A 15,387-nucleotide genomic window follows, 5' to 3' on the forward strand; every position below is an offset into this window, starting at 1 on the left:
TGGTTGCTGTCAACTTCTGACAACTTGCTGTGCTCCTCATCTTCAGGGCTCTAGTTTCCACTGCAAAACTTCTTGAGTCACCACTGCATTGTATGTTCATAAGCAGTTCCTGCATTGCTGATGTTGAGAGTTGTATACACCATTTTATGACCCATTTTGAACTTGAATAAGAAAATCACTTGAATTTGCTGTTTCTCTAAAATCATTTCCATAGTCGAAAATACATGTAAGTAAATAGCCAGTAATAATTCATTGGCAAAAAACATAAAACAAGATATGCACATTAAAATGGTGTATAACAGAACCACATTTCTCTAATAATGTATTCCAATATCAAATGGCAACATTCATCAATGCAAAACTGAAATTACTCTTGCACCAAATACTTGTTTTGCCCTCCACAAAACATAAATGTTTTTATTCTCTGATTCAAGCCATTTTTTCCCAGAAATAAAAAAATTCACCTTTGAAGGGGCCCCTACAGCCATGTTAGAAAGTAACTTTTCCTAAGTCTTTTAAAAAACTATTTCTTTTTAATGGATTGATGTTGCTTTACTATATTGGTTTAATTTCTTTCTCTCCACCACCAAGAATTGACCATAGGTGCACATATTTCCCCTTGTTCTTGAATCTCCCTCCCACCTCCTGCCCTTTCCCATCCCCCAGGTTATTATAGAGCCCCAGTTTGAGTTCCCAGAGTCATAAAGTAAATTCCCATTGACTATATATTTATGTATGTTAGTGTATATACATCCATGCTATTCTCTCCATTCATCTCACCCTCTCCCTCCCTCTTCTCCTCCACCCTTGTCCATAAATCTTTCCTCTATGTCTCTATCTCCACTGCTATTCTGTGAACAGAGTCATCAGTACCATCCTTCTAGATTCCAAATACAGGCATTAATATATTTCTTTTTGACTTACTTCACTCTGTATCATAGGCTCTAGGTTCAACCACCTCATTAGAACTGACTCAAATGCATTCTTATTATAGCTGAGTAGTATTCCACTGTATACCACAGCTTCTTTATCCATTCCTCAGTCAATGGACATCTAGGTTGCTTTCATGTCTTGGCTATTGTAAACAGTGCTGCAATGAACACTGGGATACATGTGTCTTTTTCAATTTTGGTCTCCTCAGCATACATGCCTAGGAATGGGATTGCTGGGTCATATGGTGGTTTTATTCCTAGCTTTTTAAGGAATCTCCGTATCATCTGTGATATTGGCTGTATCAATTTACATTCCCTCCAGCAGTGTAGGAGGGTTTCCTTTTCTCCACACTCTCCAGCACTTGCTGTTTGTGGATTTTTTTATTACGGCCATTGTCTCTGGTATGAGGTGATACCTCATTGTAGTTTTGATTTGCATTTCTCTATTAATGTGTGATGGTGAGCATCTTCTCATGTGTTTAGGAGACATTTGTATGTTTTCTTTGGAGAAATGTCTGTTTAGGTCTTTTGCCCACTTTTTGACTGGGGGTTGTTTTCCTGGTTGAGTTGTATGAGCTGCTTGTATACTTTGAAAATTAATCCTGTCAGTTGTTTAATTTGCTATTATTTTCTCCCATTCTAAAGGTTGTCTTTTCACCCTGTTTATAGTTTCCTTTGCTGTGCAAACATCTTTAAGTTTAATTAGGTCCCACTTCTTTTTTGTTGTTGTTGTTGTTGGTTTTATGTCCATTATCCTATGGTCTAGTTCATAAAGGATCTTGTTAGATATATGTCATTCAATATTTTGCCTGCTTTTTCTAGGAGTTTCATAGTTTCTGGTCTTACATTTAGGTTTTTAATTCATTTTGAGCTTATCTTTGTGTATGGTGTTAGGAAATATTCTAATTTCATTTTTTTGCATGGAGTTGTCCAGTTCTTCCAGCACCACTTATTGTAGAGACTATCTTTTTCCCATTGTATAGTCTTGTCTCCTTTGTCAAATATAAGGTGTCCATTTGTGTGTGGGTTTATCTCTGGGTTTTCTATCTTATTCCATTGGTCTATACTTTTTTTGTTCTGTACCATATTGTTTTTATGACTGTAGCTTTGTAGTATAGTCTGAAATCAGGTAAGTTCATTCCTCCAGCTTCAATTTAAGATTGTCTGGCTATTAGGGATCTTTTGTTTCCATACAAATTGTGAAAACTTTTTGTTCTAGTTCTGTGAAAAATGCCATTTGTAATTTGACAGGGATTACACTGAATCTGTAAATTTTGTTTGGTAATACAGTCATTTTTACAATTGATTCTTCCAACCAAGAAGCATGGAATATCCCTGTATCTGTTTATGTTATCTTTGATATCTTTAACCAGTGTCTTCAATCTTCTGTATATAGATGTTTTTGTCTCCGTAGACAGGTTTATCCCTAGATATGTTTTTTGTGCAATAGTAACTGGGATTGATTCCTTAATTTCTCTTTCTGATTTTTCATTGTGAGTATAGAGATACCCAAGCAATTTTTGTGTACTGATTTTTGTCCTGTAACTTTACTATTTCCTGAGTCACTGAATAATAATCTGTATATAACCCACAGGCATTATCATTCCATGCATATTACATTTCATTGTTTACAATTTGTATCTTCTAAGTAGAATATAATCTCATGTAGAACAGCTTACCATATTTTTATGTCTTCACTTTTAAATCTTTGCCACAAGAAAAAATTAACAAATGTTTATGAAATTAAGACTTAGAAGTCTTACTAAGTCTTACTAAGTCTTCTAAGTCCTTAGAAAGGACTTAGTAGTGCTGACCTATATATATAAAATTATATACATACATCAAAATAGATTGTAGGCAACTGTGTACTTATGATAAATAGTTCCTACTTCAAAATATGAGATTATAATCATCTGATAAAAAAAGTCTTACAGAACTGCCACTGTTAGGAGATACTTCTGAGTAAACACAGAGTTAACAGAATATTATACCATGAGGAGGAAAGCTTGGGGGAGAATGGATACATGTGTATGTGTAGCTAAGTCCTTTTGTTGTCCATCTGAAACTATCACAACATTGCTAATCAGTCATGCTCCAATACAAAATAAAAAACTAAAAAATATTATACCGTTATATGAAAATTTAATAGCTATGATATTCAATTTCAATGAAATGCCTCACATGAAAAGTATATATACGCTTATAATTAAAAGACAAAAGAAACTAAACCCTAGAAAAACCACAGCAAAACTGTCAATAAGAACAGTTACCTCACAAATGCTACAGTAATGTGCTGGTTCATCATTCGTCCGTCCATGCCATATAACCTCTTTTCCTGCTGTAATAAGAGCTTCCCTCAGTGTCAGACATTGCTTCAGAATTTTCATAAGACAATACCTAGAGTAAAGAATTATCGTGACAACTCAATATGGAGTACTCTTAGCACAAAGGATATAATCAAACAGAAATAACTTTGAGAATCGTGTTTCCAAGTCTAAATTGGAGGCTGAATTCTTTTGATAATAGTAAGGTAATAAAGTATATATTTACTCTCAGATAGTCAAAACAATAATTTATATATGACTGACTTTAAAATTCTGGATACTGTAAAAAATAACTTATGGATTATATTTTATATTTACCTATAGTACTAAAGAAAAAAAGCACTAAAATTATTGTTTCAAATTTTAATTTGAAGGTAATCTAATGGTATCTTGAATTTATATTTAACTTTTTGGTAATGTGTATTTTCCATACATGCATACTTCTGATGTTAATATAGTGAATTTTCACAAATTGTGCTAGTTTTTCCATAATTTGCTGTTAATACTCAAAATTGTGTCCTACAGCATCCACAAATGTGTCTCAAAGCTCTCCTCTGAAGACAGAAGTGGACGATGTAATCTGGGAAGGATAATCTAAAAACCACAGAACTGGTTTAGCAAAAGTGATGTCACAACAATGTTTGTGAACATTATGACCCCCAACAGTATTAGTTTGATCAGTATCAAACTAATTTAGAGCTCTCTGATATGCTGAACTGCTACTGAATCAGAGTCTGGAAGATACTATCATATTCTTATATACACTATTATTTGAAAGAAAAGATAAAACATTAAATGTATCTAAAACTATCCTCTTTATATTGACTGTTTTTAGTCTTTATGTCATATTATAATGTAGAGTTACTGATAGTAAAGGCTTTATTTCCTGGTTACCTTAAATAAGACTATACCTGGTATATAATAGCACATAATAAATACTTGATTCCTAAGTAGGAGATGATTTACCTTTCCCAGATTACCTTAATGACAGAGCTACACACAAAACTGAGCCTAAATAGGGTGATAACACCATAGACATCTTATGAATCCTAGCTGGCTTCATTAAAGATTCAAAGAACATTTGTATGTATATTACAAAGCTGAATCTACTACATTATCATTTAATTTCTTTTAAGTATTTTATTAAAAGGAATGTTCTAATATTAATGAATATATGAGATGTATGAAAATAGTCAACCCACTATAATAAACATAATAAATTTCAAGTATCTTCAAATGTTAATTATGAACTGAAGAGTGAAGTTTTCCCTTAAACTTCAATCAAATTATTTTCAAATTAAAAGAAAAATAAAGCTTATTGTGAAAAATACAGAGAAAAATCAAGAATAAACACATCCCTCATTACCTCTACTTTAAACTAAAATGTACAAATTTATTATCTTCTCATGATACATCAATGAAAAAAATGAGAAGGAAGGAAGGAAATAGTAATGCCAAAAAAGCTGAACAGTTATATGAAGACCTACAAGACCTTATAGAACTAACACCCAAAAAAGATGTCATTTTCATTATAGGGCACTGGAATGCAAAAGCAGGATGTCAAGAAACAGCTGGAGTAACAGGTAAATTTGGCCTTGGAGTACAGAATAAAGCAGGGCAAAGGCTAATTGAGTTCTGCCAAGAGAACGCACTGGTCATAGCAAACACCCTCTTCCAACAACACAAGAGAAGACCTTACACGTGGACATCACCAGATGGTCAACACCGAAATCTGATTGATTATATTCTTTGCAGCCAAAGATGGAGAAGCTCTATACAGTCAGCAAAAACAAGACTGGGAGCAGACTATGGCTCAGGTCATTAACTCCTTATTGCCAAACTCAGACTGAAATTGAAGAAAGGGAAAACCACTAGACCATTCAAGTATGACCTAAGTTAAATTCCTAATGATTACACAGTAGAAGTGAGAAAAAGATAATAAGGAACTAGACCTGATAGACAGAGTACCTGATGAACTATGGACAAGGGATCAAGACCTTCCCCAAGAAAAGAAATGCAAAAAAGCAAAGTGGCTGTCAAAGGAGGCCTTACAAAAATACCTGTGAAAAGAAGAGAAGGGAAAACAAAGGAGAAAGGAAAGATATACCCATTTGAATGCAGAGTTCCAAAGAATAACAACAAAAGATAAGAAAGCCTCCCTCAGGGATCAGTGCAAAGACATAAAGGAAAACAATAGAATGGGACAGACTAGAGATCTCTTGAAGAAAATTAGATACCAAGGGAACATTTCATGCAAAGATGGGCTCCATAAAGAAATGGTATGGACCAAACAGAAGCAGAAGATATTAAGAAGAGTTGGCAAGAATACACAGAACTGTACAAAAAATATCTTCAAGACCCAGATAATCATGATGGTGTGATCACTCACCTAGAGCCAGACATCCTGGAATGTGACGTCAAGTGAGCCTTAGGAAGCATCACTGTGAACAAAGCTAGTGGAAGTGATGGAATTCCAGTGGAGCTATTTCAAATCCTAAAAGATGATGCTATGAAAATGCTGAATTTCATATGCCATCAAATTTGGAAAACTCAACAGTGGCCACAGGACTGGAAAAGGTCAATTTTCATTCCAATCCCTAAGATAGGCAATGCTAAAGAATGCTCAAACTACAACACAATTACCCTCATCTCCCACGCTAGCAGAGTAATTCTCTAAATTCTCCAAGCCAGGCTTCAGCAATATGTGAACCGTGAACTTCCAGATGTTCAAGCTGGATTTAGAAAAGGCAGAGGAACCAGAGATCAAATTGTCTACATCAGCTGGATCATTGAAAAAGCAAGAGAGTTCCAGAAAAACACCTATTTCTGCTTTATTGACTATGCCAAAGCCTTTGATTGTGGGGATCAAAGGGAAATTCTTCAATAAACTGTGGACCAGACCACCTGACCTGCCTTTTGAGAAACCTGTATGCAGGTCAGAAAGCAACAGTTAGAACTGGACATGAAACAACAGACTGGTTCCAAATAGGAAAAGGAGTACATCAAGGCTGTATATTGTCACCCTGCTTATTTAACTTATATGCAGAGTACATCATGAGAAATGCTGGGCTGGAGGAAGCACAAGCTAGAATCAAGACTGCCAGGAGAAACATCAACAACCTCAGAAATGCAGATGACACCACCTTTATGGTAGAAAATGATGAAGAACTAAAGAGCCTCTTGATAAAAGTGAAAGAGGAGAGTGAAAAAGTTGGCTTAAAGCTCAACATTCAGAAAACTAAGATCATGGCATCTGGTCCCATCACTTAATGGCAAACAGATGGGGCAACAGTGGAAACAGTGGCTGACTTCATTTTTCTGGGCTCCAAAATCACTGCAGATGGTGATTGCAGCCATGAAATTAAAAGATGCTTCCTCCTTGGAAGGAAAGCTATGATCAACCTAGACAGCATATTACAAAGCAGAGACATTACTTTGTCAACACAGGTCCATCTGGTTAAGGCTATGGTTTATCCAGTGGTCATGTATGGATGTGAGACTTGGACTGTGAAGAAAGCTGAGCACTGAAGAATTGATGCTTTTGAACTGCGGTGTTGGAGAAGACTCTTGAGAGTCCCTTCGATTGCAAGGAAATCCAACCAGTCCATCCTGAAGGAGATGTCCTGTGTGTTCACTGGAAGGACTGATGTTGAAGCTGAAATTCCAATATTTGGGGCACCTGATGTGAAGAGCTGACTCATTGGAAAAGACCCTGATGCTGGAAATGATTGAGGGCGGGAGGAGAAGGGGACGACAGAGGATGAGATGGTTGGATGGCATCACCGACTCGACGGGCATGAGTTTGAGTAAATTCCAGGAGCTGGTGATAGACAGGGAGGCCTGGCGTGTTGCGATTCATGGGGTCACAAAGAGTCGGACATGACTGAGCAACTGACCTGAGACTGAAACCAGAACAGAAAAATGAGTATATTCCTCTTTCATGGAAGAAAAGCTGTGGTGTTTGCATTTCCAATATTGAGAGAGACCCTGACACACTGGAGGGGTCTAGACGATATTGAGAATAATGAAGGTAGAGTGAAAATGTTAAAAGTGAGAGAGGTTTTAAGTTTATGACCAAGGGAGAGATGTTTTAAGTTTATGACAAAGAAATAAGAAAGCTAAAGACGATAACCACCTTTTCTTCATTACCTTTTCTCTCTTATGTCAGTATTCAATCTGTATGTAAACTCTTGAGTTCAATCTTCACAACAGTATGTTGTATAATCTTTCTCTACTTCCATTGCTACAATTAGAATCCAAGTTAGCTAGTCTGAATTTCTTCAACTGCCTTTAATTGTTTTCTTTTATTTTTATCTTCCATTTTCCAATCTTTACCCACAAAGCAATAAACAGATTCACACTTTAAAACTATAAATCAAAATATCTTTCCCTTCTTCTATAACACATAGAATTACTACCTAAACTACTTAACATTGTCTACAAGAACCCTTGGGGGCTTTTCCAATGGCTCAGCAATAAAGAGGCTCCCAGTCAATGCAGGAGACACAGGTTCAATCCCTGGGTCTGGAAGGTCTCCTGGAGATGGAAATAGTAATCCATTCCAGTATTCTTGCCTGGAGAATCCCATGGACAGAGGAGCCTGGTGGGCTAAAGTTCATGGGGTGGCAAAGAATCAGACCTGACTGACCAAGTAAACAACAAGTTCATCTGTAATTCCGTGCCTTATCATTTTCCTGAATTTATTACCATAGACATTTCTTTCCTTTGTACTGCTACAGCCATTTCTGTCCCATAAATACATCAAAGTTTTTCTTATATAGGGCTTTCACTTGTTTCAGGATCTAAAATGCTTTTATCCCTCGCTCTTGTTCTAGTTCACTTTTTTATGACTCTGGTCCATCACAGAAACCATGGTCTCATAAACCACTTGAACAAAAGTAGCATTTTCCATGACCGTAACCAAAAAACGTGTAAAAATATATTTTAGAAATATTACTTAATCAAAATTTATGTATCTGTTTGGGAATTTGTTTATCTAGCTCTACTAGATTAAATCACACAAAGAAAGAGAGTGTTATTTACATTCCACAGTATCTATTTTATTGCCAGGAATATTGTCAAGAGTAAGAGTTTGTGGTTCTCAAATATTTGATGAATGTGATTCATTCTGCATAAAACCTAAAGAAAACATAGGTCAAATAGAGACAAATGGAACATCTGGATCACCCTATAATTATTTTCATGAATTAGAATTAATGGTCATATTGAAGTTACCAAATGACCACCCATAATTGTGGATCTATAATATGAATTACTGCCTTAGTTCAGAGTTTGAGTGATGGATGCTCTTTCAAACTTTTCTAATTTTAAATCTCAAACATTTAAGGAAAATGGAATGAGTCAGCATGTAAAATAGTGAATACCCTCACTGAACAATTTTTGTTTGGGTATATTTGTTAGAAGAAAATTTTGAAAATAAATTCAAAATTAGCACTGTTTCTCATGATACTAGTTTGTGAGACTAACTAGACTATCTATTCTAATTAGACTATCTAGTGTAAGATTTAGTACACTAAATCTTTGTCTAACATTCATAAAATTCAGAAACACACAGAAGTGGTGAAAGGACTTAAAAACAAAAAAATAGTAATTAAAATATTTAGCTTGTAATTTCCAATATTCATTTGGTGATGGCATGAGGGGAGAAGAAGTGAAAGAAAAACATATAAACTGAAGTTTGGAGAAACACTGGTAAGTGGCTCATGCTGAAAAAATGTACCAAGAGACTCCAAAAACATCATGATTCCATTCTACACCAACACAATAATACACCAGGTAAATTTTCTGCTTTTGTAACTTTTTTGATGTGCAAGTCAATTCTCTGATTTTGTCAACTTATGTTTACAATATATGCTAGTCTGTTAAGTGGGTAAAAGCATCATGTCTAAAAAAACAATGTATATATATATACATTAATTTAAAATGACCTATTGCAAAAAAAAAAAAAAAATTGCAAACCATCACCTCAACCTTCAGCAAGTCAAAAACTTCTTACAACAGTAACATAAAGGATCACTAATCACAGATCACTACCAGAAATATAAAAATAGACAAAAGTGTGAAATAGACAAAAGTGTGAGAATTAGCAAAATTAGACATGAGAAAGAAAGTGGGCAGGAAAGAAATGGTGCTGACACTTGTTCAATACTTATTTGCCACAAATCAATTTGTAAAACACACAGAATCTACAAAGTACAGTCCAGTAAACAGCAATAAGCTGATGTATGCTTATATTCTAAATACACCTAGAAAAGAAATGGAACAGAAACCTAAGGTAACAAATGAGCAATTACTAGAGTACATATAGATACATATATATTTAAACTGTTAATCTATTAAATTTACGAATGGATCAAGAAGGGGATAATTTGATTATAGTAGGAAATTTAAATAGTTAAGATTGTTTAAAATGATAATTTATGAGATATTTATAAAATTCTCACTCCCTGTGCTTCAGACAGACTTCCAATATTAAAACTAAAGGAGTCCTAGGACATCAGTTTGGTCAAAGGTTAAGAAAAAGGACACATGTATGAATTTCCTAGTAAAGAATCACGTATGCCTTCATTATTCTCTATGCCACAATAATCGGTCTATTTCAAAAGAAAGTATTTTTTAACATGTGAATGATCTTATTAAGATTCTGGGGCCACTTTATCATCTGATATCAACTGATGTAAGTCTTTGGGAGAAAAACATTCATTAGGTAACTTTATCATATTCCCTGTCCTCAATTTTCTCCCCATCATACGTGTCCAAAAGAAGAACTATAGCAACTTTGGAAAGGACTTACTTAATCATTTCAAAAAGCTTGGGATCTGAAACTTTGATGTTTCGTGCCATATTCCAGGAGAGATGAACCATGGGTACTACTGACTTTACACTTTGCAATTTGTTCCACTCATACCGTTCCACTGCCAATTTATACTGGCTGGCTAGGATGGGGAAAAAAAATTTAAGTTAAAAATGAAAGTAATAAAACATATGAACATAATCATTATCACCACTCAGGTGATCATTTTAACGCTAATTCTGAAAAACTAAAAACACTAAAATATGGTTCTCATAAAAATTAGTTAAAAATTGCCATTAAAGAGCACTACCTTCAATTGCCAGTTGTGTCCAACTCTTTGCAACCCCACCAACATGTCTCTCATGTCTCATGGACATGACTACTAGAAAAACCATAGTTTTGACTCTAAAGACCTTTGTTGGCAAAGTGATGTCTCTGTTTTTCACTATGCTGTCTGGACTGTGATAGCTTTTACTCCAAGTAGAAAGCCCCTTTTAATTTTGTGGCTGTGCTCACTATCTACAGTGATTCGGGAGCCCAGGAAAATAAAATCTGCCACTGATTCCAATTTTTACTCATTTATTTGCCATGAAGTGATGGAACAGGATGCCATGACTTTAGTTTTTGGAATGCTGAGTTTTAAGCAAGGTTTTTCACTCTTCTCTCTCACCCTCATCAAAAGGCTCTTTAGTTCCTCTTCTTTCTGCCATTAAGGTGGTTATCATCCTCCTATCTGAGGTCATTGATATTTCTACCTCAATCTTGATTCAGCTTATGATTCAACCAACCTCTCATTTCATATGATGTATTCTGCATAGAAGTTAAATAAGCAGGGAAATAATATATAGCCTTGACATACTCCTTTCCAAATTATAAACCATTCTGTTGTTCCATGTCTGGTTCTAATTCTTGCTTCTGGTGTTACAAGCAGGTTTCTTAGGAGACAGGTAAGGTGGTATGGTATTCCCATCTCTTTAAGAATTTTCCAGTTTCTTGTGATCTACACAGTCAAACGCTTTGGTTTTTCTGAATTCCCTTGTTTGTAGCCCAAGAGATGTTGGCAATTTGATCTCTGTGGTTCCTCTTCCAAATCCAGCTTCTACATCTCAAAGTTATCAGTTCACAAACTGTTATAGCTAAACTAAAAGTATTTTGAGTATTACCTTGCTAGGATGTGAAATAACTGAAAATGTACACTAGTTTGAACATTGTCTGGCACTGCTTTTCTTAGGGACTGGAATAAAAACTGACCCTTTCCAGTCCTGTAGCCATCACCAAGTTTTCCAAATTTGCTGGCATATTCAGGCCAGCAGTTTAACAGCATCATCTTTGAGGATTTGAAATAGCTCTGCTGGAATTCCATCACCTTCAATAGCTTTGTTTGTGGAAAGTCTTCCTAAGTCCCACTTAACTTCACAATACAGGATGTCCAGCTCTAGGTGAGTAACCACAATATGTGGTTATCAGGATCATTGAGACTTTTTTTGTACAGTTCTTCTGGGTATTCTTGCCACCTCTTCTTAAATCTCTTTTGATTCTGTTAGGTCCATACCGTTTCTGTCCTTTATTGTGCCCATCATTATATGAAATGTTCCCTTGGTATCGCTAATTTTTTGGAGAGATCACCATTCTGTCCCATCCTATTGTTTTCCTCTATTTTTATTTTTTCTGCATTGTTTACTTAAGAAGGCCTTCTTATCTTTCCCTGCTGTACTCTGGAACTCTGCATTCAGTTGGGTATTATCTTTCCCTTTAGCCTTTCACTTTTCTTTTCTTAGCTAGATGGAAGGTGCTCTCAGACAACCACTTTGACTTCCAGCATTACTTTTTCTTGGAATGGTTTTGGTCACTGCCTCCTGTACAATGTTACAAACCTCTACCCATAGTTCTTTGGGTGTTCTATCAGACTGAAAATCTCTTGAATCTATTCGTAATTTCCACTGTATAATAATAAGGGATTTAATGTAGGTCCTATCTGAATGGTCTAATGGCTTTCCCTACTTTCTTTATATTAAGCCTTGATTTTGCTTTACAAAGCTCATGATCTGAATCACAGACACTTCAGGTCCTGTTGCTGCTATTTTGTAGAGTGTCTCCATCTTTGGCTGCAAAGCATATAATCAATCTGATTTTGGTATTGACCATCTGGAGACGTTCAGGTGTAGAGGTGTCCCTTGTGTTGTTGGAAGTGGGTTTTTGCTATGCTCTGTACATGCTCTTGGCAAAACTTGGGTTAGGCTTTGCCTTGCTTCATTTTGTATTCCATGGTCAGGTATCTCTTGACTTCTACTTTCACATTCCAGTCCCCTACGATGAAAAGGACATATTTTTTGGTGTTAGTTCTAGAAGATCTTGTAGTTCTTCATACAACTGTTCGCCTTCAGCTTTTTGGCACTGGTGACTGGGCCACAGACTTGGGTTACTGTGATGTTGAATGGTTTGCCTTGGAAACAAAACAGATCATTCTGTCATTTTTGAGATTATGTCCACATAATGCTTTGTTGACTGTGAGACCTACTCCATTTCTTCCATGGGATTCTTACCCAAAATTGTAGATGTAACAGTCATCTGAATTAAATTCGCCCATTCTCATCCCTTTTACTTGACTGATTCCTAAGAGTCAATGTTCCTTCTTGCTATCTCTGCTTGCTCACATCCAATTTATCTAGATTCATGGAACTAATACTCCAAGAATTCTGTGTTAATTTGTGGAACTACGAATAAATTATGAACATGAATGCACATGAAATATTCTATGCAATTTTTTTTTTAATATCATCAGACTTTACTTTCCGCACCAGACACATCCACAACTGCGTGTTGTTTCCACTTTAGCTCAGCCTCTTCATTTCGTCTAGAGCCTTTTCTCAGGAGTAAGTTGAGCATCTATTATTCGGGGGCTCATCTTCTGATATCATGTGTTTTTTACTCTTCATACTGTTCATTTGGTTCTCAAGGCAAGAATGGGGAAGTGGTGTGGCATTCCCTTCTCCAGTGGACCATGATTTGTCAGAACTCTCCACCATGTGCCTGGCATGAGACTTGCCTTTATTACATCTCTGAAGCCCTCACTTTTTTGGACTAAAAGGATTTCTCATTTTCCAGATTAAAAGAATGAGCCTATAATATTTCAAAACACTTATCCAAAGTAACAAAATTTACAAAGATAAACAAGGTAGGAGTCATCAGATCTTTCTGGACCAAAATGCCAAACTTTTTCATCCTGCATATATTAAACAGAGTTTGACAAAACATCTCATGTGGTATATTAGAAAAAATAAATGTGGTATATTAGAAAAAATAAAAAGTCTAAAATATAATTATTGTTATTCTTTCCCACAAGTTTTCTTTTATAAAAACAATATTCAATGCTCTAAAATAACCAAAAGTATATTGTCGTATCTGCAAAAGCATACTTTTGGAATTTGCTAAAATTTACTCTTCTATATACCTGTCGTAGCTAGAATTCACTTTCTGTATAGCAACAACTATATTTCTTCTAGGACAAATTTTTTGAACTTTTAGTGAGTTATTTTCTAACTCATCATTAGAATTTTTTAAATGTGCTACTTATATTTATCACTGTTATTATATTATTTATAATACCTGTAAGTGGGCCAACATTCCAAGCAATATTGTTGCACCAGCCAACAGCCTGAACCCAGTGCACAGTGCCTGCATTTATCCAGACCAAATCTCCAGGTCTTTGAATAAACCTATATACAGGAACATTTGCTTCATAAAGATCTTCAAGATTGGGCCACCAAGAACTCATCAAAAAATTCAAATTATTTCTGAAAAAAATGAATAATGTTACTGGACAAAGTTTTTTTAATGTCTCATCAAAGATGAAAAGATACTTTAAAGAGATTAGAAAATGCTATCACTTTATATAGTTTAATAAAACTTAATAGTACTGTCAGAACTTCAGAACAGGGCTCTAGAATAGAAGAAGCAATTGAAGAAAAGTAACAACAGAAGAGAAGAGGTACACTTATTTACTTATTTCGGGACCATATGTCTAAACTTACTTTTCAAAAATACAAATGTTAAGTTTTCAAATTACACTGAAAATAAATTAGTTTTTTAGTTTAACATAGATTTTACTTAGATTTAATACACATACAATAAAATCTACCTATTAAAGAGTGCTGACAAACAGGTAAGCAACATTATAATCAGGTAATCTTGGGCCCGACATGCTCAGGGGCAACTGTTCGACTCTTCTCAAGCACAGTATAAACTTTAGTACTATTTCACCCAGTATTACCAATATGAAACTGGAGAAATTTCCATTTAAAAAAAGGATGCCAAAGATGGCAAACAGATCAAACATCTCTTTCAAAAATTCAAAACAGCAGTTGATTTTAAGATAACATGTTATCTGCAACTATAAAATAAACTATTGAAATTATAAACATTAGAAGCAGTATCCTTCTGCAAAACAAAATTATAGAAGTTGAGAAGACACACATGATTTCTATAATTTAAAATAAATCATTCTAACTTGTTATTTTTTATTACTCTGCCGTTGAAACTTTGGGGATATCAGCTGTCTTTTCCAAGAACATTTGACCTAAGATATTTGAAATAGAAGAAAATTAAACCCTAAAAATAGTTGTGTGTTAGTTGCCTAGTCATGTCTGACACTTTGCAACTCCATGGACCATGTCCTGCCAGGTTCCTCTTTCCATGAAATTCTTCAGGCAAGAATACTGGAGTGGGTTGCCATTTCCTCCTCCATAAAACAATTAGTTCTTCTAAAAAGAATCACTGCAATGTATGTGTAAAAATACCACACGATATAACGTAAAGAAATAAATTCTATTAAAAAATTCATTATAGCAAAAGTAAACCTTATACCTAAGCCAGAAAAACCTGATCATACATTTTAGTAATTGAGAGAACTTTGGAGTACTGTTTTTTTAACCACTCTGACATACTTTTTAGTAAATAAACTATGAGTAAATACCCTCTAAAATATTAAAGAATTTAGTATATGAAATAAGTGTATCAATTTAAAAATAACCATACATGACAAGTATGAGAATTACATTCAATTCTTAATCATGTATGTTACTATAACTATATCATTACCAACTCCTAAACAACAGCAGGTAATTAATTGCCCTTCATAATAACTTTTCTCACAATTATTTTCAAAGAATATTTAGTTTAGAAACCTACTTTTCACAGAAGTCATTCAGGACACCCCAATAACCTTCAGGAACAACAAACCATTCACAATCACCTGGACCAATGTTTATGTTAACAGAACAGAAGTTGTTATTTTCTTGGTGACCTAAAATGTAAAAGG

General features: G+C 34.9%; 1 protein-coding gene across 8 annotated transcripts in view; it reads right to left on the reverse strand.

Moving 5' to 3' along the window:
- The window catches only part of LOC122434312 (lysine-specific demethylase 6A-like), a 168,111-nt gene that overhangs the window by 9,421 nt on the left and 143,303 nt on the right, over positions 1–15,387 (reverse strand). For all 8 annotated transcript variants that reach the window (XM_043457501.1, XM_043457497.1, XM_043457503.1 and 5 more), the window contains 4 exons: positions 15,258–15,372; positions 13,677–13,864; positions 10,071–10,212; positions 3,203–3,329 (listed from right to left, as the gene is read on the reverse strand). In XM_043457501.1, coding sequence (XP_043313436.1) covers positions 3,203–3,329; positions 10,071–10,212; positions 13,677–13,864; positions 15,258–15,372 — 572 coding nt within the window. The remainder of the gene's footprint in view (positions 1–3,202; positions 3,330–10,070; positions 10,213–13,676; positions 13,865–15,257; positions 15,373–15,387) is intronic.

The sequence above is a fragment of the Cervus canadensis genome, chromosome X (genome assembly GCF_019320065.1).
Source record: "Cervus canadensis isolate Bull #8, Minnesota chromosome X, ASM1932006v1, whole genome shotgun sequence".
Taxonomy (NCBI): domain Eukaryota; kingdom Metazoa; phylum Chordata; class Mammalia; order Artiodactyla; family Cervidae; genus Cervus; species Cervus canadensis.